The sequence below is a fragment of the Pogona vitticeps genome, chromosome 1, assembly GCF_051106095.1.
Source record: "Pogona vitticeps strain Pit_001003342236 chromosome 1, PviZW2.1, whole genome shotgun sequence".
NCBI classification, from domain to species: Eukaryota; Metazoa; Chordata; class Lepidosauria; order Squamata; family Agamidae; genus Pogona; species Pogona vitticeps.
In genome coordinates this window covers 232476593-232502926 of record NC_135783.1, presented here as the reverse complement: position 1 = coordinate 232502926, position 26334 = coordinate 232476593, and the positions used below count along the sequence as shown (strand labels likewise).

Sequence of the window (26334 nt, the reverse complement as noted above, 5' to 3'; positions counted from 1 at the left end):
CCCAGAGAGTGCTTGAAGCACTATGGGGTGGTATATAAGCAGCACACTTTGCTTTATATACCGTATTTTTCCATGTATAAGATACCCTCATGTATAAAATGCCGCCCCACTTTTCTAACTCAAAATTTCTTCGCGAGAAAGAGGAGTGGGAAGGCAAGGATCAAAGCACTTTCATGATTCCTACTTCCCACCCTCCACTTTCTTGTGAGGAAAGTGCTTTCCCCCTCCACTTTCTTCACAAAAAGTGGAGGCGGGAAGTAGGGATCAAAGTGCTTTGATCCCTCACTCCTCCTTACTTCTGTGTATAAGATGACCCTCAATTTTTAATCTAAATATTTTAGACAAAAGTATTGCCTTATACACAGAAAAATATAGTACACAAAATTTGACATCTTTACAAAAGGTATGAAGAAGATATTGTATTCTAAACATAATCTCTCTCTCATAAATTGCTTTGAATATATGTATTTCCTTCAGAGAGAAGTACAGTGGTGCCTTGCTTAACGAGCGCACCGTTTAACGACGAATCTGCATAGCGACCCATTTTTTGCGGTCGCTAATGCGATCGCATTGCGATGTTTAGATAGGCTAAACATCGCATTGCGATCATTTCTGCACCCGGCGGCCATTTTAGGAACAGCTGATCGGCCGCCCACACCATTTTCGCGCCCTGCCCTCACTTACCGGGCAGCGAAAATGGTGGCCGGATCCAGGATTCTTCGCTTACCGGTGAGTTTTTCCCTAATAGGAACGCATTAAACGGAGTTTAATGCGTTCCTATGGGTTTTCCCTGCCCGGATAGCGAAGAATCCCCATAGCGACGTTAATCCTGGAACGGATTAACGTCGCTATGCGGGGCACCACTGTATCAACAAATATAACAAAAATAACCTTCCTCCGGCGATTTGTGTGGCCCCTACGCTGGGCACTTTTAAGAGCCAACTAAAAACATGGTTGTACGTTCAGGCCTTTCCTCCTGTCAATACTTAATTTCTTTTTTCCTTTCATTTATTATTTGTTTTATTACTGCATGTGTCACAGTCTGTCTGTAAAATCTTTATGGTTTATTGTATACTTTTTTATTGGAAGCCGCCCAGAGTGGTCGACCAGACCAGATGGCCGGGATATATATATTGCTTCAAATGAAGACACATCATGGATCTCACAGAGAAAAAAAAGAGTTCTATGCTGCTTCTGTTGAGAACAAAAGAACAAGAAACATGAAGGTACTGTTTAGAGTAAATGGGAGAATAACAACCTCCGAAACTATCACAGCCCAGTAGTTGTGCACATACTCTGCCACACCAAACACCTATTAAAATAACATCCTTTATGAATGCCCTATATGAACACCTGGTATGGCTGCCTGAGATCACAACTCAATGTAGACTACTAAGTCAACCAGCTGCGATGGTTTCGGAGGTTGTTATTCTCCCATTTACTCTAAACGGTACCTTCATGTTTCTTGTTCTTTTGTTCTCAACAGAAGCAGCATAGAACTCTTTTTTTCTCTGTGAGATCCATGCTGTGTCTTCATTTGAAGCAATGGGACTTCAAATGCAGATATGTCATCTTACATGAAACAATATTCTGCAAGCTCACGCACCCCAGGTATCAGGGATGGACAAGAAAAAGTTGGGGTTCACAATGTCTTTCTGTTGTAAAGTGACTACTCATGTGCATTTATGGACTAGCAAAGGCACTGAATGACTTTTAACATGTGGTCCTTTCTCTCGTGAAATCCTTTCCTAAAATAACACATACCTCCAGGAGGGAGTCATCTAGCAGCCACACTACTCTGAAAGTGTTCCCTCTGGTACTCGGTGGCTTCTCCTTCTCCTGTAATATATCTTTGATCTACCATAATAACCGCTGTTAACCGCAAGTCTCTTTTGGAAAGATTTTCTGTCTAAATTGTTCTGCATTTCCCCCATCCCTTTAATTGGGGAAATAAAGAATGGAGCTAGTGATTCAACCAGTGAGTAATATGGGAGCTGGGAGCTGAATGTGTGAGATCACCACTGTACCTCTAGGCCTAATAGTGAGCTTTTAAGCAATAATATCATTTGAGAAATGTTACGGCACACAATGGTTCGGAAAACGCTTGCCTTTCTCATAGGAACCTGCATAGAATTTATATGCTGTGTCTTTGGTCCCTCTTCAGAGTGAAGGCAGGTGGCAACTTTTAACAACAAAAGAGCCTTTCAGTTGAGATGTCCCAGTAGTGAAATGTTGTCATCATGTTAGAAGTGATGTATTGACTCTTATTCTTAAGGTAACTGAATAAATTTTATTCTCAAAGGCTTTTAATGGGTTTGTGGGTACTGTTTTGGATTACAGCCTACTTTCTCCTTTCACATCAATGCAGACTGCCTTATGCTATGCTACTGTGTTTTTTTTTAAACCACAGATTTTTATTGATACCTGTGGTGAACCACTCTGAATATATCTTATTGTGAGGGGGTTGGCAGAGACACCTCTGGCAAACCACTTAGTCCCAGCCCAGGGCTCCAGGAGTGTGCAGTGCCAGCCTTATTGAAGGAGATCTTGCAATGCAGACCCAGACTGCAGGACACACACAAAGTTTTAAGTATGCCTGCAAGGAATTTACTCCTGGGGTGATCACATAAAAGACATCTTAACAAATAATGAAAAACATCTTCAACTTCTCCTGATCTTCATATACAAAGTTTTTGGTCAAAAGAGACAGTTTCATATCTTCCTACTAATATAGCTGTTGGCATACACTGAAAACGCAGAGCTGTGAACGCTTTTCTTAGAGGGGCTGAGGTTAAATTAACAAAATAGTCCTCCAAACAAAATTAAGTTTTATACAAGGGGGAACCAACAGGAATAGGACATTTCTGAAATGGCACACAGGTCCTGCCTCTTAGAGTAAAGACAGATTTTTTTTCTTCAACCAGATGTTTAGCTCTCTTTGAAACAAAGCTAGGAAGGGAGTCTGTGTCTGCCGTGAAGCAATGCAGAAAACAATTTTTTCTGAGTTGCAGGAAATGGGAGGACTTTGCATCTTGAGTGGTACATAATTTTTACAAAAGGACAGAAAAAAGTCTCAAGTCCCTTCTTGTCCAGCTGACATTTCCAAAGACCTGTTTGAATGATGAAGCAGAGTTCTTTTTCTCCAGTGAGCCTTGAAAGATGGAGTACCACCATGGCTTTAACCTTATCCCAGTAACTACGGGACCTAGAATTTTCATTTAAAAAATGAACATAGGTTTCTGAACACAGCCTGTGGCTCTCAACCATTCTGCGTAAGCAGCCTACAGCATGATAGCTTACCATGAACCTCTTGAGGTTAATGTCTCTTTCCAGAGATCCACTAAAGCAGTAATACCACAGACATTTACTTGGGACTTGCTTCTGCGGGCACATTTACAGAAAGAGTCAGTATAAGATGTTTTGTCTAAATAAGATGTCCTCTTGGGCCAATTGCAACATGGATTATGAATAAATGTCTTTTTCAAAAAGTCAAAATTGCACTAGGAAAGCAGAATTCCTATGACTTCCTTGAAAGAGAAGGAATAAAATGGATTGGCCCTGTCTCAAGGATTCTATATGTATTTTGCTCCCTAACTGAAAAGAAATCTGTTTCCCTTTTATAGAACACAGAACTGTTGACCCTTAAGATGGCTCTACAAAAGTTTGGAGGAACTTCATCCTAATGCTGATTTCCCCCCCAAATGGAAAGTCTAGCTAAGTTATGAACAGTGACTTAAATCAGAGGCAATGTTTTGAACTTCTGAACATGTACAGGAAGAGACTTTTATACATATTACACATTTCACATGGGTTTATATGAATCTACTGTACTGGTTGGTAAGAACCAAGATTTATTTCTGCTTCACTGCAAAGTAACTTTATAGGGAAAGAAAAACATGAACAAGTTTGGAGGAGTTAGGAAGTGATAACAATTCCTTGCCTTTGTGCTCCTGAACAAAGCAGCCAACATACTGTGTGGGCTAACATTTGGATTTTGCTGTACTTTAAAATGGACACACCAATCATCTCCATAGGGATGGACAACCACATAAGATTAGAGGTTGATTGGTTTTACATTTTAGTGTTCAGCTGTTTGAGGAGAGGACAGGCCAGTTCACGGCTGCACTCAGAAAGCAAGGACAACTGTTTTGGAATCCAGCCCGTGTCTCTGAACAAAGAAAGGAAGTGCAGGACAATGAGCATCTTGAACAGCAGTAAGCCACATCAGAGCACACAAAAGCTTTCTACAAAGAAAAGAGGTCTATGAATACTTGAAGGTTAGGATGGCTTTCTGCTCCAATCAAAAGGAAGCATTCATCACCACTGCCAATGTGGCTACCACATCCTGGCTTGTTTCCAGGATAACTGAGGCATCAACTTTTCACATTCCATCTTTCTTGCTCACTAATGCCAGAACAGGTTCTTCTCTCTATCTTTCCTTGGCTGGAAGCATGGTTGATGGTTACATGTGACAGAGAGTTTTCACTGGCTGTGCAGGTACTGTACAGCATTTTGTAAATGTAGCAGGATGTGCCTATCTTTTGACAGCTCGTTAAAGGCTTTTTTTTTTAATTATGGAAGGCGTTTTTTCTACTATCAGCTGTTTTATGTAAAGATTAGGTTTTATCTGTGATCTCTGGTTTTCCTATATTTCAAGTGCTACATTACTGTAGTTTTAATGTATTTTAATTTTACTTTACAATGTCGTTATTACATGCCACCAAGTCATATTCAACCCATAGCAAACCTAATCTCCTAAATGTCTTGTTATTTACAGCCCTGCTCAGCTCTTGCAAACTTAAGGCTGTGGCTTCCTTTATGAAGCCAAACCATCTTATCCTTGATCTTCCTCTTTCTCTGCTTCCTTCAACTTTTCCTAGCATTACTGTCTTTTCCAGTGATTCATGTCTTCTCGTGATTTGCCCAAAGTGAAACAGCCCCATCTTTGTTGTTTTTTGAACTTGAGAAAGTTCAGCCTTGATTTGATTTCATCATTTTTCTGTCAGTCCATGGTATCTGGGAACCTCATATCTTCCAATCCCATTTTCCTAATGAATCATTTTTTTCCCTGTTGGCTTTCTTCATTGTTCAGCTTTCACATCTATAACGCAGTGGTACCCATGGCCCTGGCCTTGGTTTCCAGTGACATATCCTTGCAAGTGATAATCTTTTCATATGATTATTTTAAAGCGTGGATCACTGCCTTGTGTCGTTTTCAAGACTCTGCCCATATGAGATTTGGCAAGAGGCAGATCCTATCAGGACACGTCAAACATATGAAAAATGCAGCAGGAGTAGGAATTGCTCGTCTCACACCCAGGCAGCCCTCAAATGGGAGGTTGGGGAGAGGGATTGCCAGGGAAGTGCCATAATCATGAAGGCTGCTACTATGGGGTAGAAGTCAGAAACACAGGCTCTCAGCAGATTATGCTACTGAACTGAGTGTTAAACATGGGCGAATGAAACAACACATTGCTGCATTTCAGTATGTTAAACAACTCACACATTTTGTTTATAGTGCTGACAAGTCAATTGTTCCTAATTTGAAAAAATGTTGGTACATGGTCATTAAAATTAAAAACTGATAGGAAATGGCTCACCGTTATCAGGCTGCACTCTGCAACAATGCTTTAAAGGCAGAGTGTACAAAGAAATTGTCATTGTCACTGTGGATATTATTTCAGTCTTCAGAGATACCGAGTTCTGGATACTATCTCTGTATCTAGAGGTACACCACCGCAGACAGTTTAAAGGAATGTAAAGGACAACCAACCTTTGTTCATCATCACAGCACTTCTCTCTTTTTCTTATAAAACCGCAATGACTACTTCTGGCCAAATCCAAATAACATTATGGGATGATTGTGGTAATAGGTGACTACAAGTAGACACAGTGGGCACTTCTATTTGATCAAATAAGGCATTCGTTGAACCTCATGACCTTTAGTGCTTTTATGCTGGGTGCTACCTGAAACATGTGGGGAAGAACAAAATAGCCTTAACTGCATAAATTGGGTAATTTACCTTGAAATGTGACATCCAAGGAACTACTTTTTTTTTTTAAACGGGCAAAATCCTATTGGTGTAAATTTATGCCAGTGTAATCTTAACTGGGCACCGGAAGCATTTCATTTAAATTCAAGGAAGTCTCCTAACCCCCCCTTCAAGTTCTGAGGCTCCCTAAGGCTCCCTTTTGGGAGCCTTGGAATGGAGCTTTAACAGTAAAGGGAGCCCTAGGAGGAGGCTTTAATAGCAAGAAAAAAAATTGCTGCCAGATCACAAACAGCAGTCCCAATCTCGTCAGTGGTCATCTGGTGGTGATTTTGTTTACTATTAAAGGTAAAGGTTCCCTTTGACAAATTGTCCAGTTGTGTCCAACTCTAGGGGGCAGTGCTCATCCCCATGTCCAAGCCATAGAGCCAGCGTTTGTCCGTAGATAGTTTCCGTGGTCACGTGGCCAGCACGACTAGACACGGAATGCCATTACCTTCCCACCAAGGTGGTACCTATTTATCTATTCACATTTTTACATGCTTTCGAACTGCTAGGTTGGCAGGAGCTGGGACAAGCGACGGGAGCTCACTCTCTTGCATGGATTCATACTGCTGATCTTCAGACCTTGCAGCCCAGAGGCTTTGCAGTTTAACCTGTAGCACCACCACGTCCCTAATTGCTATTAAAGCTCCCCCTATTGTTTCCCAAGGCTCCCAAAGGCTTCCTCGGGTTTCCTAGAAAGCCTCAGAAACTGAAAGTGGAGGATATAGGAAACTTTCAATGAGTTTAAATTGAAGGCTTTCATCACCCTTCGTTTCTCAAGAGTGGTTTAGATCTCTGCCTGTGGAGCCTGAGCTTGGGAGTTTGATTCCTGCAAGTAGAGACTGCCTGGGTGGCCTTGGTCAAGCTGCACAGTCCCAGGCTGTCCCCAGAAGAAGGAATGGTAAACCAATTTTGAGTACTCTCTGCCTGGAACACCCTGAAAAGGGTTGCCATAAGTCAGAATTGACATGATGGCACGTGATTACAATTACAGTGGGGTCTTGACTTGAGAACTTAATCCGTATTGGAAGGCAGTTCTCAAGTCAAAAAGTTCTCAGGTCAAATCTGCATTTCCCATAGGAATGCATTGAGAACCATTTGATCCGTATCTGCTCTTTCCCGTCCATAGAAACTAATGGGAAGCTGCTATTCCGCCTTCGACCACTAGAGGGGGATATTTTGTTTCTTTTTTTTCTTAGGTCAAGAAAGGTTCAGGGAAGGCAGGGAAAATACAGTCCAGGCAGTCCAGTACCAGGCAGTCTGAAGACTGTCTCCCAATCCACTCTCTAAACGCTGGGAGGAGTGAGGAAGCAGACAGGCACCCTTTTCACTGGCCAACAGTTAACTGAAAGTTCAAATTTTGCACTTTCCCTGCCTCCCATGTGGTTTTTTTCAGTTCTTAACTCAAATCTAAGTATGTAAGTCAAGTCAATATTTTCCTATGAGAGCGGTTCTTAAGTCAAAATGTTCTTAACTCAAGCCGTTCTTAAGTCAAGACCCCACTGTACAATAAAATGGTACCCTGCACTTTATTACAGCTAAGCAAAAAGTATGTATAAATGCCAGTCCATTCTCCTTATGCCCTTCTTTTCCGCTTTTGCTTCTCCGTGTCTAGTTTACACTGCAAGCACACTTAGGTGCAAAGATTTCTCAATATACATAATAAATGAGAATAAAATGCCCAGCGAAAATCACAATCAATATTTAAAAAGAAGTCAATTACACATGCAAGTTAAAAGTACCTATAAATACCCTCTGCAAAAGATACAACTAAGTTGCCCACAAACAGTGAACAGTGATAGAACCAGATAAAACTACTTAGGCTGGGTGTTTCATTAGGCAAGAGATGTCTGTAGGACATTTATAGACTAGGACCTATCCCTCGGGCACTCGTACCATACTTCTGAAGGCAGGGGGAACACAGACAAGGGCCTCAGGAGATTATCTCAGAGATCACACAGCCTCCTACAGGTACAGGGGATTCTTGGGATAACTCTGGTCCTACACCATTAAGGGTAGAGGCAGACAGTTTCCAGAGGTCTGGGGACTGTGAATACACAACCAGATCATGGGGTGTCACTGTCCACATCCCTCATGAGATTGAATCCCGCATGAATGTTTATTTTAAAAAGCCTTTTGGACTAAGTATGAGGAGGGGGGCAATTTTTTTATAAAGGAGTCTTGTGGCGCAGTGATTAAACTGCAGTACTGCAGCCAAAACTCTGCTCATAACCTGGGATCAAGTCCAGGTAGTTGGCTCGAGGTTCACTCAGTCTTCCATCCTTTTGAGATTGGTAAACTGATGGCCCAGCTTGCTGGGAGGCAATGAGTAGCTTGCATAATTAAATTTTAAACCACCCAGAGACGGCTTTAAGCACTATGAGCTGGTATATAAGCAGCATGCTTTGTTCTCTCTCTTTGATTTATTTGGGGGTGACTGAACCTATTTTAGCCTGGGAAGGGCTCCCCATTCATTTGTGAAAAAAGGTCCTTTTCCCATATCTATTTTCAGAGGCCTCAAACAGGTGTGCAGGGAAGAAGTGGTTCCCCTGGAAGGCATGAAGGGCCGTTCTAAGTTAATTAGTTAGTTACTTAAAAACATGTAATGAGCCTACACTGGGAGCCTGGGGGCTGCATGTGGTCCATAAGCTACATTTAGCCCACCCTGACAGTAAGTCTCCAAGGTCAAGAAAGAGAAGGAGAATGGCAGCACTGATCTGAGGTCTAATCATGATAATAAAAACTATACTAAAATCAATGGTAGAAAAAAAGAGAAAATTTGAAAAGTAAAGTTGTAAAGCTGAAACGCCGTACAGTACCACTGAAATACTTTCCTTGCCAAATCAAACGGGATGAACTAAACCTACATTTTCTGAACTATTTTCAAAGGCAGCTTTACATAACGTACTATGTGTTGCATATGCCTATTCCGTTCTTTTAGTTGGCTGGACAGCTCAGTGAGTTAGGTATGACTGGGAGTTTGATTCTCCACTGGGACTCCTGGAAGAAAAGCCAGCCTGTGTTGCCTTGGGCAAGCTGTGCAGTCCCAGGGCACCTCTAGAAGAAGGGAAGGATAAGCCACTTGTGAGTACTCTCTACCTAGGAAACCCTGGAAATGGTCACTGCAAGTCAGAACTGACTTGATGGTGCGCAGGTATTCATTATTATGCCATTCAGACTCTGAAAGCAGTGCACACATAAATACATCTGAAAGCATGTTATATAAAAATCAGAGTTAAGAAGCAGAGAGGCACCAAAGCTCCAGTAATGTTCGCCATGACTATAACTGTAAAAACCCTTTTACACCACATAATGGAATCTATATCAAAGCATTGTCTGGTGACAGTGCCTTTTTCTTTTTCCTTTGGCATTCACTGAACAGGCCTTCAACTACTGTAGAACTATGGAGGGAACTACAGAAATGTACTTCAGCCTTGCTGTTTCCACTTCTGATCTTTCCCTCTTATAGGGAAGGTGTGCAAAGACAATGTAATCATGTTTATATTGCTCCTTAAGTTCCAGCTGCACGGAGCAATCCATTCTGTTGAACTGCCCTTTCAGACTTTCCCAGCCAACATGGGAGACTGGGAATGGAGGGACAGGGTATACACCCACAGTTTCCTGGTTATAGCAGAAGTGAGTCTGGCAAGTTGCAGAGAGGACATGAAGGAACCAGGCAAATTTCCCTGAGGAAAGTAAATTTGTATGTAGGGTACCATGACTAACAATATTATTGCAATGGGAGTGTCCATGGACAACAATACATCTTTTCAGACGCAAGGAACACATTATCTGTTAAACAATATTGTACCTCATGTGTCTGACTCACACTGAAATAAATGTGTTATTCTTAAAGATGCCACAATACTTTTGTTTTTGCTTGTGTCTGTTTTTGCTGAAACAAGGCTAGTAGAGCTACCTCTGTGAAAACGTTGACACTTTCTCCCATTATCTTTCAAGCACCCAAGGATGCTCTTCCACAAAAGAAGCACAATTCAGCCAGGCTCACAAAGCCAAAGGTAAGCACTATGAGTTGCCCTAATGACCCACCATCCCATTGTTCTTACAGTCCTAGGCATGCAGCAAGAACAGGGCTGGCCAGCAACTGGGGTGGGGGCACCACAGATGGCAGGAAGATTGCCTCTACTTGGGGATCATTAGTTCTGCAGGCCTGTCTTAAGGCAAGCTCCACTTAGAACAAAGCACCCTAAGAGAGATTGTACATGTTGGCATCAGAGTGAAGGTGATGAAACATAAAGTCTTTCTAGCTTTCAGTCTCTTATTCATTATTGCTGCCTGTTGGGTTGCTTTTCTTCTCTCCTATTCACTCCTGTTTCCTGCAGGTACTATATCATTAATACAGTCAGGGAATACTGTGATCCGGTCCAGGGTCTCCCATTTCTCCCTCTTCTCCCTTGCTATCATACACACTCACAGATAACTCTTTTTCCAATTTAACTCCTTTTACTTCTTCTAAACACAACTGTTCAGCTTTGTTACTCAGCATTGACTCTTCCTTCAAAGATTTGCCTGGTAACTCTTCTAACACAGATAATGGTCCATCTGTCTAGGGTAAAGTTAACTGTTCGACTTTAGGACTGTGACGTAAAAAACACAGCATCTTACCTCTCACTGCAACTCTCTACCAGAAGTGTGGAGTAGAAGCTGAGACCACGGCATCCTATCTCTGTCCATTGTGTCCTTCTAAACATGGTAGACTAGGACCATTCATCACAGGGAGTCCACCTCCAGTGTGTCATGCCTATGGCAACTATACTTAATGCATTTCCTTAGCTTGTGCCATTTATTCTACTGCCAAGATTCAGAGTTTCAAACAAATGATGAGGCTTTATCAGGGAAAAGCAGGAGAGGAAGGAAGAAGAGTAGAGAGAAACTAGGGCTATATAACCTTGGTTTCTACTGAATCTAGTTTCCAAATGACCAATTGTCACTGCTCAATTGTTTGTTTCTGTTATTACAAACAAGGTGAATGCCCAAACAGAACCAGAATTTCTCAGTCAGCATGGGGTAGGGGTAATAAGTTGCACAACTCTCCGAGTTGCAGTCCAAAGTGCAACTTTTCAAAACTCTGCATCACAGGCATCATAAAGATGATTGATTCCAATCCATGTAAGCTACTTTGTTCTGTACTTGCACCACGAACCTAGAGGCATGTGCAACTCTTCCAACCCTGTGCATGTCAGGAAAGAAGTAGACATTTCTTTTAAAGAAGGAGTGACAATGGTTTGCCCTGATGATGGTGCATATCAAACATTAGTGCTTATATACTCATCATTGCCGTCTGTTGGACAAACTGAGTTTTTAAGGAATGTACTGTATTCTGAAAGTCTTTCATGGCCAGGATCTGATGGTTGTTGTGGGTTTTTTGGGCTCTTTGGCTGTGTTCTGAAGGTTGTTCTTCCTGATGTTTCGCCACTCTCTGTGGCCGGCATCTTCAGAGGACTGGAGTCGGAATTCTGTCCATGCTCTGTTGCTGTTTGTTGGATAGTTGAGTATTTATAGCTGTGGGAACAGCTTTTGTCCTATTCAGGAGATAGAGTGATCAGCGTGTTTTTGTTGTGGATGTATTGTTGTGATAAGTGGGAGAGATTATCTGTCACTGTGATTGATGGGTGTCTTTAGCTGGTCTCTTTTGTGCAATGATCACTGGTCCTTGTGGCTGGGTAGAGTTTGTTGACCTTCTGCAGGCTGTATTTTCCAGTGATGGAAGCCAGGCCTTGTTCAGTTTCAGACTTTCCACTTTTTTGTTGAAGTTATGCTGATATTTATGTATTTCAATGGCTTCCCTGTGCAATCTAACATAATGATTGCTGGTCTTGTCCAGTACTTCAGTATTTTGAAATAGAATTTCATGTCCAGCTTGTTTTAGGGCATGTTCAGCTACTGTTGATTTTTCCAGTTGTTTTAGTCTGCAGTGTCTGTCATGTTCTTTGATTCTGGTGTGGATGCTGGGTTTTGTGGTTCCAATATATACCTGTCCACAACTGCAATCTTGCAGTTAACTTTTGAAGCCTTTGAATAGCCTATGTCAGTCATCTATGGCACACTGATGGTCCAAAATGGAAGGTGCAATTTAGATGTACACTGGTGCCTCGCTAGACAATTGCCTTGTGCGACAAAAAACCTGCAAGACAATTGGTTTTTCTGATCACTATGGTGCCTCACAAGACGGTTTTTTCTATGACCGTGCTTCGCAAGACTTTTTTTTAAGACCAATGCTTGGCAAGACTTTTTTCTGAGACCAATGCATAGGGAACCTCGCAAGGCGATTTTTTTCACAAGACGACGATTTTCACGGAACAAATTAAAACCGTCTTGCAATGCACCACTGTATAGCATATTGTTGATTTACCACAGAAGTGATTTTAGTCACTAAGAGTGATGAGGCAATTTGAAAACTTGTAAATCAACAGACACTCAGAAAGACTAATGTGAAACAACATACATTCTTTTGTTGTGAAATTTTACTTCTTCAAGTTGTCACAGTCTAGCTAAGGTACACTAATATCATTAATGTTATTGTTGAAAACAATCTTAAGATTTTTAAACCCCATTAAATCCATTGTTTATATTAAGCCAGAGATACTGGATTAAGTGCCTTCTCTTAGATACTATCCCTCCATTGTCCTGTGTACATTACAACCATTTTTTCATACTTAATTGCTCTTCCTTCCTCTCTGTAATTTGGCCTCATTTAAAAAATGGTTGTTTGTTTATATGACATTCATACATGCATTTAAATTCAGTGAGGCAGCTGTCAGGGGACAAGGCTCATTTTGAAATGTCAAACAGATATAGGTCTAGAGTCAATGAAGCCAATAGAGACAGGTTACTTCTAATTAAAAAGCACAGGCTGTGATGCATGGATGAGATAAGGGGTACTATGATTTCAGTACATTAATTTGTTTTCCCATTAATTAGATGACTCTAAATCCGTCAGTGCAAGATTTTGGCTTCAATAGTTTGTAACCTGGTTTCATTTTGTGTCACTTACTGGAAATCCAGTCATTTGAAAGGCAAACAGCTCAGTGGTCTAGGCTACTGGCTGAGGAGCCTGAGGTTAGGAGTTCGATTCCCCGCTGTGCCTCCTTTATAGGGGCCGGAATGTCCATAGGGTCTCTTCCAGTTCTGCAGTTCTAAGATGACTCAGATGATGATGACTCAGATTATGATTAGGGCTTTGTGTACAATGAAAACTCTATCTGACTGACAATGCACACAGTAAGTATAAGAAAATAAAAGGCAAAAAAGCTCTACACAGATTATTATTGAAATAATGTTATCAGTTGTTGCTCTCAAAGAGATTTTTAAAAGTTGAAGGCATAGAGGCAAAGTTACTGCTTTCTACTTCTTTTCTTAAGAAACATTTCAGAGAATAACCTTGAAGCATTTCTGGATTTAAATAACAGAATACAATCCAATCGCAAATGTAGTAAAATAAAGCACAGACACTTTATGCCTTTTGCCCTAAAACTGACAGCACCAATTTTCTTTCTCCACCTTGCTGTCTCCTCTAACTGCCCACAATAAGGAAACAGAGGGCAAGAAAGCACAGAGGTAATGGCATTCACAATTTATGTCATTACAGCAATTCTATTTTTTGGTATAGATTTGGTTTTCTCTGCCTGTTGACCCTTAAAATATACCAGGTCATTCTTAATTGTGATATGCACGTCTTCTGCTTGAAATCAGATATAAAAGCTAGTAGGAATCTATGAAGCTCCAGAGCTTTCTATCATGAACTAGAAAAGGTATAGGGAAACACAAAAAGAAATATGGGAAAATATACATTGTTTGCCTTTGTTTCATTGCTTTTTTAAAGTGCTGTGTTTGAACTGTAGGTCCATTCCACTCCACCCCACCTCACCTGTTTCGTACTTACCTGACATTGTCATGCTTCTGGATATAAATTTTATGAAACATCATATCCTCTTTTTTGGCATTTATGTCAGCTTTCATCTCCATGGCAACATGGCGAGGAAGTACAGAAAGCAAGAGGCGCTCCTATAGTGTTGGAAAGAAGACACAATTATAATACTTACTCTCTGTTTAACAACACAAACACACATTATTTTGCATCTTATAATCCAGGGTGGTCCAAGACTTTGCTGTCCCAAGCAATGTCAGTAGTTCCCCACTGCAACTTAAATCAAGATGCAAAGACTTCAAAGATGGCTGAATTACAGGAAAATTTACTGAATAAGAGAAAACTTTTGCCAATTCCTAATAGTTAAAAACAACAACAACACGACCAAATTCCATTGGGGAATCTGTTGCTCTTTTATGACACTCCAAAATCTGCTGCCTCACTCTGTCTAATGATGGGGCTGGCCCTACTGATGTCAACAAAATCAAGTTCAGTGGACGGGCAAAATCAAGGTGTCTGTTATTTAATTAATATTCCATTAATGCAGTCTCTAGGATCTTGTGCCATTTCCTTATTAAAGCAATATGAATCACAATAAATTAGACTTCTGTCCAGTTCCAGTTTAATTGCCATTCCTAGAAGTTAGGAACATAAGAAGAGCCCTGCTGGATCAGGCCAAGGGCCCATCTAGTCCAGCTTCCTGTATCTCACAGTGGCCCCACCAGATGCCTCTGGGAGCACACAAGATAGAGACATGTCTCCTGATACCCCCCCCCTGCATCTGGCATTTTGAGGTATCTTCCTCTGAAGCCTGGAGATTATACAACCTGTGATGGAACTTTTCCTCCAGGAATCTGTCCAATCTCCTTTTAAAGGCATCTAAGCCAGATGCCATCACCATATCATGTTGGCTATTTTATTTTCAATCCCCTTTTTGAGGACACATAGCATGGAATTGGCTTTCTTCACTGCCACCACACACTGGGTTGACACGTTCATTAAGCTGTCCACTAGCACCCCAAGATCTCTTTCTTGATCTATCATGGACAGCTCAGAACCCATCAGCTAATAAATAAAGTTTTGTTTTTTCACCCCAATGTGCATTATTTTACATTTTCCTATACTGAAACACATTTGCCATTTTGCCGCCCGTTCTCCCAGTTTGGAGAGATCCTTCTGGAGCTCTTCACTATCCCTTCTGGCCTTAACTACCTGGAAAAGTTTTGCAAAGTTGGCCACCTCACTGCTTATCCCTGTCTCCAGGTCATTTATGAACAGGTTTAAAAGTCCCTGAGGCACACTGCTTTTCACCTCTCTCCATTGTGAAAATTGCCCATTGACACCTACTCTCTGTTTCCTGGTTCTCAATCAATTCTCAGTCCATAAGCGGACCTTCTCTCTTACCCCATGACTGTGGAGTTTTCTCAGCAGCCTTTGGTGAGGGACCGTGTCAAAATCCTTCTGAAAATCCAGATAGATAATATCCACTGGTTCACCTGCATCCACATGCCTGCTGACCTTTTCAAGAATTCTAAAAGGTTTGTGAGGCAAAAATTACTCTTACAGAAGTTATGCTGATTTTCCGCCAGCAAAGCTTGTTCTTCTATGGGTTTTGAGACTTTATCTTGGATGAGGCTTTCCACCATCTTCCATGGAACAGACGTTAAGCTAACTGGCCTGTAGTTTCCTGGGTCCCCCCTCCTTCCCTTTTTAAAGAATGGTGTGACATGTGCTATCCTCTGGCACTGTGGCCATTTTAAGGGACAAGTTGTATATTTTAGTTAAGAGATCAGCAGCTGAATTCCTCAGTTCCTTAATAACCTTTGGGTGGATCTGGGCCCAGTGAATTATTGATTTTCAATTTATTGATTAGGTCTAAAACATCCTCTCTTTTAACCTGTATCTGATTTAATTAATTAGTCAAGAGGGGCCGTTGGAGCAGCAGAATCTGCCCAAGATCTTCTGTTGTGAAGACAGATACAAAAGACTCATTTAATTTATCTGCAATCTCCAAGTCCCCCTTGACCTCCCTCACCATCCAGAGGGCCAGCTGCTTCTCTGGCAGGTTTCCTGCTTCTAAGATATTTAAAGAAGCTTTTATTATTCCCCTTTATGTTGCTGGTTGTACTTCCCTCAAAGTCTTTCTTTGCCTTCCATATCATCTTCCTACATTTCTTTCACCAGAGGTTGTGTTCCTTTTTATTTTCCTCATATGGGAAGGATTTACATTTATGGAAGGACCCCTCCTAGCCCTTTAAAGCCTCTCTCTCTGCTCGTTAACCCTGCCGGCACCCTCTTGGACTTAGCTGAGCCCTTCTTTCTTTGCGGTATACACTTCCGCTGGGCCTCTACTACCATTGTTTTGAACAGGCTCAATGCATCCGGAGAGACTGGATTCTTTTTACCTTCCCTTTCAACAACTTTCTAGCTAGTTTCCTCATCTGAGGGAAGTCCTCCCTTCAGAAATCAAGGGTTTTTGTGTCAGATTTGCTTGACACTCCCCCCCCCAACATGCATGGTGAAAGAGATCACAGCATGGTCACTATTCCCTAGTGGCTCAGTGACATTCACATCCCTAACCAGGTCCTGAGTACCACACAATATTACATCCAGAGTCACCTGTCCTCTGGTGGGCTCCATGAGAAGTTGCTCAAAGGCACATTCATTTTGCATGTCAAGAAACCCAGTCTCTCTTTCTTGACCCGAGCACACATTGGCCTAGTTGATGTGAGGATAATTGAATTCCCCCATGATTACAATCCTGTTCCTCTTGGACACCTCCCTGATTGGTCTCCTCATTTCAAGGTCCCCCTCAAGTTTTTGATCTGGAGGATAATAGCACACTCCCACTATCACATCCTTGAGCATGGTAGTTTAACCGACAGTGATTCTATGATGAAGTCAGACCCGCCATCCATCTCCATTCTACTGGATTCTACCCCTTCTTTGACATAGATGGCCACCCTACCTCCAACATGCCCCTCCCTATCCCTCTTACAGAGTTTATAGTCTGGGATTGCAGTATCCCACTGGTTCTCTGAATTCCACCAGGTTTCTGCTACGGCCACTATATCAATGTTATCACTAACCACCAAATGTTCTAGCTGTCCCATCTTTGCTCTGACGCGTTGGCCATTTGTATAAAAGCACCTGCATACGGGGTCCCCCAAGAAGGGCTGCTTTTTTGTTTCTTTTTTCCCCCCACAGCTTCTCATTCTAGTGGACCAGCTATCATGTCCCATCATACTCCCAGTCTTAATTCCTATACTGTCATCACTTTTCGGTTCTCTAGCCTCTCCACCCTCATTCCACAGGAATGAGGAGTCTCAAACCAGATGCTGCTCGGCTCCTGTCGGCTTTCCCCCGGGATTCAGTTTAAAAACTTATCTGCCACCTTTTAATGTAACACGCCAGCAGTCTGGTTCTGTGTTCGTTCAAGTGAAGCCCGTCCCTCTTGTACAGGCCCGGATTGTCCCAAAATGTTCCCTAATGAATCTAAAGCCCTCCCCCTGACACCACCGTCTCATCCACGTGTTGAGACCCCTGAGCTCTGCCTGCCTAGCTGGCCCTGCACATGGAACAGGTAGCACTTCCGAGAATGCTACCTTTGAGGTCCTGGCTTTGAGCGTCTTCCCTAACAACCTAAATTTGGCCTCTGGGACCTCATAGCGACATTTCCTCACATTGTTGGTGCCGATATGCACCACCACTGCTACCTCGTTCCCCAGCACTCTCTACCAGCCTATCCACACGAGATGTGATGTCTGCAACCTTTACACCAGGCAGGCAAGTCGCCGTGTGGTCCTCACAACCGTCACAAACCCCTCACTCTGTTCTTGACAATCGAATCACCCACTACCAGAAGCCCCCTTCCCTCCTCCCCACAAGGAGTATCCTCAGTGTATCCTCAGTTAACGTCTCCAATGATGGCAGTGTCCAAAGGTAGCTGCTAGGGTAGGAGATGCACTGAATGCATGCTGATAGCTGGACACTATTTCTGATCACTCTACAAAATTATATAAAGGCATCAGTCTCAAGCATATCATGTGTGAAATTTGTCTTCATCTCTCTGTCACAAATCTGCAGACCCAAGCTTCTAATAAGTGTAAGACCATGTCTACATTAAATGAGCACAGGTTGGCTTCCAGTATTATGAGCAATGGATAAGAGTGGATGATATACATCCATTCTGTTTTGCTTGAGTAAAGTATCAACGCTGAAAAGGCAGGGCTCTCCCTCCACAGTGAGATACCGTATTTTTTGCACCATAAGACGCACTTTTCCCCCTCCAAAATGTGGGTGGGGAAGTCAGTGCGTCTAATGGTGTGAATGCAGCAATTTCGTCACTGCTGGCCCCGTGGGGGGGAGCGTCGCAAGGGTCCGGGTGAGCATTCCAGGACCCTTGCGAGGCTCCCCCACCCCCCCCACGGGGCCAGCACCGGCGAAATCGCCAGCTTCCAGGTGGGGGGAACGTCGCAAGGGTCCTGGAAGCTCACTCAGATCCTTGCAACGCTCCTCCCACCCACGCACGGGCCAGCACTGGCAAAATCGCCAGGTTCTGGGAGTGTTTTGAGGCATTCCCAAGCCTCCAAACACTCCCAGAAGCTGGCGATTTTATCCCCCTGGCACCATGGGCAGTGGGGGAGTGTGGCAAGGGTCCAAGGGAGCCTCCCATGACCCTTGCCACCCTCCCCCCACGCGGCCAGCCCTGGCGAAATCGCCAGGTTCTGGGAGTGTTTGGAAGCTTGATAAGCCTCCAAACACTCTCAGAAGCTGGCGATTTCCCCCCAGGCTCCGTGGGGGGTGGGGGGCGGGTGGCAAGGGTCCAAGGGAGCCTCCCTTGGACCCTTGCCACCCGCCCCCCCCCACGGGGCCAGCCCTGGCGAAATCGCCAGGTTCTGGGAGTGTTTGGAAGCTTGATAAGCCTCCAAACACTCTCAGATGCTGGCGATTTTACCCCCCCCGGCTCCATGGGGGGTGGGGGGCAAGGGTCCAAGGGAACCTCCCTTGGACCCTTGCCACCCTCCCCCCACCCCCCCCACGGGGCCAGGGGGGTAAAATCGCCAGCTTCTGGGAGTGTTTGGAGGCTTGGGGAGGGCTCAGAAAAGGTACTGGAAGCTGCCTATTTTGCCCGCTCTGTCGCCCGGGGGAGGCAGGGTGAGTCTCCAAAGAGTCCTAGGTTGTGTTCTAGGACCCTTTGGAGACTCACCCTGCCTGCCCCGGGGGCCAGAAGGGGCAAAATCGCCACCTTCTGGGACTCTTTTGAGGCTTGGGAAGCCTCAGAAGAGCCCCAGAAGGTGGCGATTTTGCCCCCTCTGGCCCCCGAGGGAGGCAGGGTGAGTCTCCAAAGGGTCCTAGAACACACCCTAGGACTCTTTGGAGACTGACCCTGCCTCCCCTGGGGGCCAGAGGGGATGAAATCGCCACCTTTGGGGGCTGTTCTGAGGCTTGGGAAACTTCAGGAGAGCCCCAGAAGGTGGCGATTTCACCCCCTCTGGCCCCCGAGGGAGGCAGGGGGAGGCTCCAAAGGGTCCTGGAACACACCCTAGGACCCTAGGGTGTGTTCCATAAGATGGACCTCTCCATAAGGCTCACCAAATTTTAGGAGAAGAAAGCAGATAATTTTTTTCCTGTGTTCTTCTCCTAAAAATTTGGTGCGTCTTATGGAAAGGTACGTCTTATGGAGCGAAAAATACGGTATATTGATACCCTTGCAGTAGGAAGGAAAGCAACTGTGTCTTCTCTCTATCCCCATTATAACAGCAGCATGAAAAGAATTTCCTTTCTTATGGGGTTTATCTTTAATATACCTGCAATTACATGGTCTACATATCTTCTGGGAAGCCTTACACAGTTGTTTAATGATGTGCCTGTAGGTATGTATGACTTTCACCTTTGACCTGTTTGTTGCAGAAAATACCAACAGCCTTTCACGGTCCCTACTTATATGGCCAGAATGTAAAGCTGGCAAAGCAATACAATTTGCCCAGGATATTAAGAAGCACTAAAACTGGTATTCTACATATTAAAGGTGAAGGGCTTCAAAAGGAGAAATAGAGATATCTGATGTTCCATTCTGAACCGGGTCAACTATATACAGATGGATATTCAAAAGTCATTTTTTTACCATTTATATCAGATCCTGCATAGCTGGATACAGAACGGTTAAAATTATAATTTTGGTCAATCAAACACTATGAGTCACAGAACTAGCAGACTCATTTTAACTAGGTTTGCTGTGTGCATGTTTCCAATATGTGGCTAGTTTCTATTTTTCTCTCCCTAGAGAGAAAACAATGTTATGATTGGTTGTTGTGGGTTTTTCGGGGTCTTTGGCCGTGTTCTGAAGGTTGTTCTTCCTAATGTTTCGCCAGTCACTGGTGAAATGTTAGGAAGAAAAACCTCCAAAACATGGCCAAACAGCCCGAAAAACCCAGAACAACCATTAGATCCCGGCTGTGAAAGCCTTTGTGAATACAATCTTATGATTGTTGTTGTAGGTTTTTCAGGCTGTTTGGTCGTGTTCTGGAGGTTTTTCTTCCTAACGTTTCACCAGTCTCTGTGGCCAGCATCTTCAGAGGACAGGAGTCAGAACTCTGTGCTCTGGTGTATTGTGTGGCATAGTTGAGTTTTTGTAGCTGTGGGATCAGCTTTTTATCCTTTTCAGGAGAGTTGGTGATTATGGTGATCAGCATGTTTTTTGTTATGGGAGTATTGTTGTGATAAGGGGGAGATGATCTGTCACTGTGATTGATGGGTGTTGTTAGTTAGTCTTTTGTGTGCAGTGATCACCAGTCCTTGTGGCTGGGTAGAGTTCACTGACCTTTTTGCAGGCTGTATTTTTCAGTGCTGGGAGCCAGGCTTTGTTGAAACACAGAAAGAGTTACATGAGCCAAAGCAGGTGATTGCCACATATACTTAAATCAAGTTTTTCTGAGCAATGATTTAAGTAATGGTTGCTGTAGGTTTTTTGGGCTGTTTGGCCATGTTTTGGAGGTTTTTCTTCCTAACATTTCGCCAGTCTCTGTGTCCGGAATCTTCAGAGGACAGGAGTTATCCCATGATCTACACCAGAACACAGACAGAGTTCTAACTCCTGTCCTCTGAAGATGCCATCCACAGAGACTGGTGAAACATTAGGAAGAAAAACCTCAAGAACATGGCCAAACAGCTCAAAAAACCTACAACAACCATCGGATCCCGACCATGAAAGCTTTCGAGAATACAAAGTTATGATTGCCACATATATCTTAAAAATACCAATGCATATGCTGGCTCAAGGATCTGTAGTGCACAAAAGTGACTTTCCAAAGTACAGTCGTGCCCCGCTTTACTATTGCCTTGCATTACGACGAAACCGCATTATGACAATGTTTTTGCGATCGCTTTTGCGATCGCAAAACGATTGAATAGGCTTTTTTGCTTTGCGATGATCAGTTCCCTACTTCGGGAACCAATTCTTCGCAAAATGACGATTTTCCTACAGCTGATCGGCGGTTTCAAAATAGCCACAGGGTATATAAAATGGCTCCCTGCTGTTTTCTGGGGCGGATTCCTTGCAAGACAGCCACCCGAAAATGGCCGCCCTATGGAAGATCTTCACTGGACTGTGAGTTTTTAGCCCACTGGAACGCATTAAATGGGTTTTAATACATTTCAATGGGTTTTTATTTTCGCATTATGATGTTTTCGTTCTACAGCGATTTCGCTGGAACGAATTAACGTCGTAATGCGAGGCACCACTCTATCACAGACTTTGTGATAGTCACTTTTCATGTCATGCCGATCGGAAGATTCTGGGACTTGTAATCCAAAAAAAGACACTTTCCCAGGTTCTGGACTTCAGGGTAGCTGCTGTTCAGTCTATCACAAATGGGGTAAGAGAGCTCAACAAGTCAGGCTTTCATTGTGCCCAGACTTAAATGGTCATCCTCAGGCAGGAAGGACAGTCTCAGAACTCTGCAGCCCCTGTGACTTACCACATGGGGGAGTAAATTTTATTTTATTTATTTATTCATTTGATTTCTACCCCGCCCCCTCAGACAACGTCTACTTGGGGCGGCTTACAAATATCATAAAATATCATTAAATACAATAAAACACTACAATCATAAAGCAAAGGTTTCTAGTCTGCCATTTTATTTCTGCACTTCTCTGTACATAAAACCTCCATTTTGCTACATTGAATATCTGGAACCAGAACAATTTGTCCACAGTTTTAAAGGCTAAAATACATAACAGTCTGATTTCCAGGAATGTATCTGCACAATTAAAACTAATGTGCGAGCTGTGCCCATTCCAGCGGAGGTCTAATCTGGCCACAATGCCACAAAGCTTAGTTACATCCTGGATGGATTACTGTAACATGCTCTATCTGGGGCTGCCTCTGAAAAGTGTCTGGAAACTTAAACAGGTGAAAAACACAGCAGCCAGATTGATAACTGAGACTGGTCACAGGAATCATGGAACCAGCCTTTTACAATAGCTCCCTGGCTACCTATCAATTTGTGGGCACAATTCAAAGTGCTGTTTCTAACCTATAAAACCCTAAAGCTATCTCAAGGACTGCATCTCCCTTTATGAGCCTGCTCAGGTGTTAAGATAATCAGGAGAGATCTTTCTCTTGGTGCCACCATAATCATAGATGCATTTGCTGCTCCCATACTTTGGAACTCCTTTCCACAAGAGGCCCCATCTCTGTTGGACAAAACCTTTCTCTTCAGGCAAGCTTCCCCGCAGTGACTGGCTGCTTGAGAGGGGTTGTTAAATTATTGTGCCTTACTACCTTGAATGTGTTTTTGTTTACCGTGTTGTAGTGTGATATTTCACCCTTTCTAGTATTTATATACCTACTATTTTTAGCTTTAAACATTGTCTTTTAACAATGTAAACCACCTTGGGTCCTTTTAAAGAAGAAAGGCAGGGTAGAAATATTTTAAACAAATAAATCGAACAGTTTCTTTTACCTGCTGCTGATTCTCTCTCTGAGAATGGAGACGAGCTTGAATGCATTCCCTGGTCTCTTGAAATGCCTGTCTTTGCGACACCTCCGCTGGATAGTGGGTGCACACGCCTACAATGTTCGTGCAGATGAAGATGAGAATGTTGGCCACTAGCTGCAAGGGAGAAGGGGAATTGAGGGAAACGGTTACATTCTCAAAGCCGCCAGAATGAGAACAGCATTAGATCAAAGGGCAGAACTCAAACTCTTTTGACCCACAGGGCATGGCCTGATAACAGTGTTTAAACAATGACAGCCATTGTTTTCTGTTCCAAGTAAATTATCTTTTGGGTGGTAGTAAGATTGTGCTGAATTTTCAACCACTGACTGAATTACACAACGTGAGGTAACCATGATACATCTTCCTGTTGTCCCATTAACCTTGTTTCACAACATAACCATATTCATGGATTCATGCTTTTTGGTATCCAGTTCTAAAATTTGGGGCCACACACCTGGAAATGTCAGCCTTTCAGGTGCTCTGTATTACTCAGGTATTATTTAGATGTTCTGTGGGAATGGGATACACAACCACATTGAAGAAATGGAGGACTGTGTTATATTACCCCACCCATCATATGTACCCGGGGACTCAACGTGAGTTCCAAGTCCCCAACATATGTCCCCCACAGAGGTATGTATGCAGATTCTACAAAATGCATATAAAACCCTTTGCACAGTCAGCTTCTCAGATAAAACAGGGTTCCCAGTCATGCAGAGACTTCAACTTTCATTCAGACAAAAGTGAGCAGAAGCCCCTTATAGTCTTCTCTTTTCAGCTCAAGGTATTTGGGGGCTCTGTGGGAGGGAGAGCTGGTATGTACAGCCCCATTCCTTTTACATGATTCACTACTGATTGTTGTTGGATTTGCCACAGGTGAATTGCGAACAGAAGAAATGCCATATGAAGCACCAGGCTACTGTTCACAGCCACAGATGCCTGGCTTATCGTATCTGGCTGCCCACACATGTGCTTGGGGTAAAAAAAAGTCTCCATTACAGTACAAGCCAATGCACCAAATACCACCACACCCCAGCTTCAAATGTCAACTTCATCATACAAATCCCTTGAAGGAAATGAGGGAACGGGTTGTGGGGGAATTAATGAATGGCAAGGGAGAGAGGAAAGAAGGCTCTCTGCATAGAGATTAAGCAACCCAGTCCAGACATGTCCAGTCATGGCAATGGCCTGTGATGTCAAGAAGCATAAGACTTGTACAGGGTCAGAATGACGTGCATGCTCATAATCAGGAGACTTGGGCCTAAGGCAATACATCCCTGGTGCACTGCAATCCATGGCAATGCTGCACCCAAACAGAAAACCCCACTTATTGAGGACAACCAGCTAAGGAGAGGGTACAGAGACATGGTAGGGGAAGGACATGTCCACAAAATCAAACATACTAGAGCTGTAGATGACATCCAAATGGGACCTGTGCCCTGGGTACTTTGCCTGGAAGCTGATCCGTGTGTGAGCTCACCTTATGAATCACAAGAAGGGACAAGCAATGGAGGAGAACTACCAGGAAGAGGGGAGGCACGGACACATCCAAATGTATCTCCCTGAAACACTGCCCATCTGAGTAGGTGAGCAAGGGAAGGGAACTGATTTGACACACTTGTATGCACCGAACACAAGAGGAACATCACACAACAGCAGTAAGAATCCTGAGCACCCCAAGTGGATGTTGCCCTTAGGGAAATCAACACAAGGCCACTGGATGGAAGAGCCTGGGAAATCACTAATATGAAGACTATGTAGGCATGGTCTCCTTCTCCCATTTGTGCTCAGAATCCAGGGATGACCTATTAGTTCTCTTAGGATATGCTCTTAAGAGCACTTAACACAGCATAATACCCCAAAGGTATAAGTCTTCATTTAAAGAGGCTTTTGTTTCCTTGTTAGAATCTGAGATACAGATTCTACATAGAGTTGCCCTTTGGCATATCCTCAGAAATGCATTTCTGGAAATACATTGCTCTATTGTCAATTTATGGGAACACGTTAATCTTAGCTTGCTAACAATTAAATGTCTTCAACTACTGCATCCTCAGTATCACGAGTAGTTCAGCATGATGACCCATGACAAATTTAAAATTATGATGAATTACTATAATTATTAGCACTTACAAATGTCTGCTGTGAGTTGAAAGCTGCTCTTTCTCTGCCCCTACTTAATATTTTAAGGTAGTAATTCAACTCCTGCGAAGGAAATATTCTAGCATTCATCTCAAACCAACCAGCCAACCAAGAAAATTCCAGCTGAGGTTTAGCTGTTCAACATAGCAAATCATTACCTCCAGGCACATAAAATTAAAGAATCAATATCCCACTTTTCTATTAATTTAGTCTTGAATGTAGATAATTAAAGATTATTACTAGAACAATGTAAAACAATATTAATAAGAATAATAATTTGCCATCAAGTCGATTATGACTTATGGAGACCCTTTCCAGCATTTTCCAGGTAGAGAATACCATTCTCTTCTTTTGGGGGCACCCTGGGATTCAGCAGCTTGCCCAAGGCCACACAGGCTGGCTCTACACACAGAAGGCAAAGCGGGGAATCAAATTCCCAACCTTTGGCTCCACAGCTAGATACCTAAATCACTGAGCTATCCAGCCAGCATAATTACTCACAGTAGATACAAAAAATATGTTTGATGTTGCATAGAAGTTTATGCCTACACTATGATCTGGGAACCAAACCGAAGCACTATCTGCTATATTTCAAGCAGCAGCTTTAGCCGTAAGTATCACATGACAGGGGGGTGCAACTTGCCATTTGTTATTTCTTGGTATGTCAGAATTTAACAGGAGTGGTTTACCTTCTTCTGGGGAATCCCTGGGACTGAGCAGCTTGGCCAAAGACACACAGGCTGGCTCTTCTCGGATGCACAGTGCGAATTAAAACTCCTAACCTCTGTTTCCGCAGCCAGATACCTAAACCACTGAGCTATCCAGCCAGGTAAAATAATATTAGATTTTGTATTTTTCTACTGCATTCAGCTTTTAAAAATTAAAGCCAGTATTGAAATGCTACTAAATAAATAAAACTTCTGCTTATGCAGAGTGGCCCAAATTATCCTCTGCATTGTAAAACAAGTTAATTTCTCTGTGTTGTAGAAAATCTGTTAGGATGCAGAATTGTAAATATATGGTGACAAATTACAAATAAACAGGTAAAACTCACAGAAGCTTTCCCATCACAGTGGCTCACATCAGGGTTGTCTGATGAGCGCTCTATTATTTACTTCATATTTACTTGAAGAGTAAATATGAGATTTTACAAGGCATTAAAACATGGAAAAAGTGATTGAAGATCAGCTTGCATGCTGTCACTGTTCAATGTTGTTACTCATCAATTACTAAAGAGTATTTATTTTATGTTTTCAAGGTTTGCTGTAGT

The 26334-nt window shown here is 42.9% G+C and overlaps 1 protein-coding gene across 1 annotated transcript in view; it reads right to left on the bottom strand.

Annotated features, from left to right (window-relative positions):
• The window catches only part of ADCY5 (adenylate cyclase 5), a 315866-nt gene that overhangs the window by 89703 nt on the left and 199829 nt on the right, over positions 1-26334 (bottom strand). The window contains exons 2-3 of the mRNA XM_020801086.3: positions 22890-23039; positions 13939-14060 (exon numbers count right to left, since the gene is read on the bottom strand). Coding sequence (XP_020656745.3) covers positions 13939-14060; positions 22890-23039 — 272 coding nt within the window. The remainder of the gene's footprint in view (positions 1-13938; positions 14061-22889; positions 23040-26334) is intronic.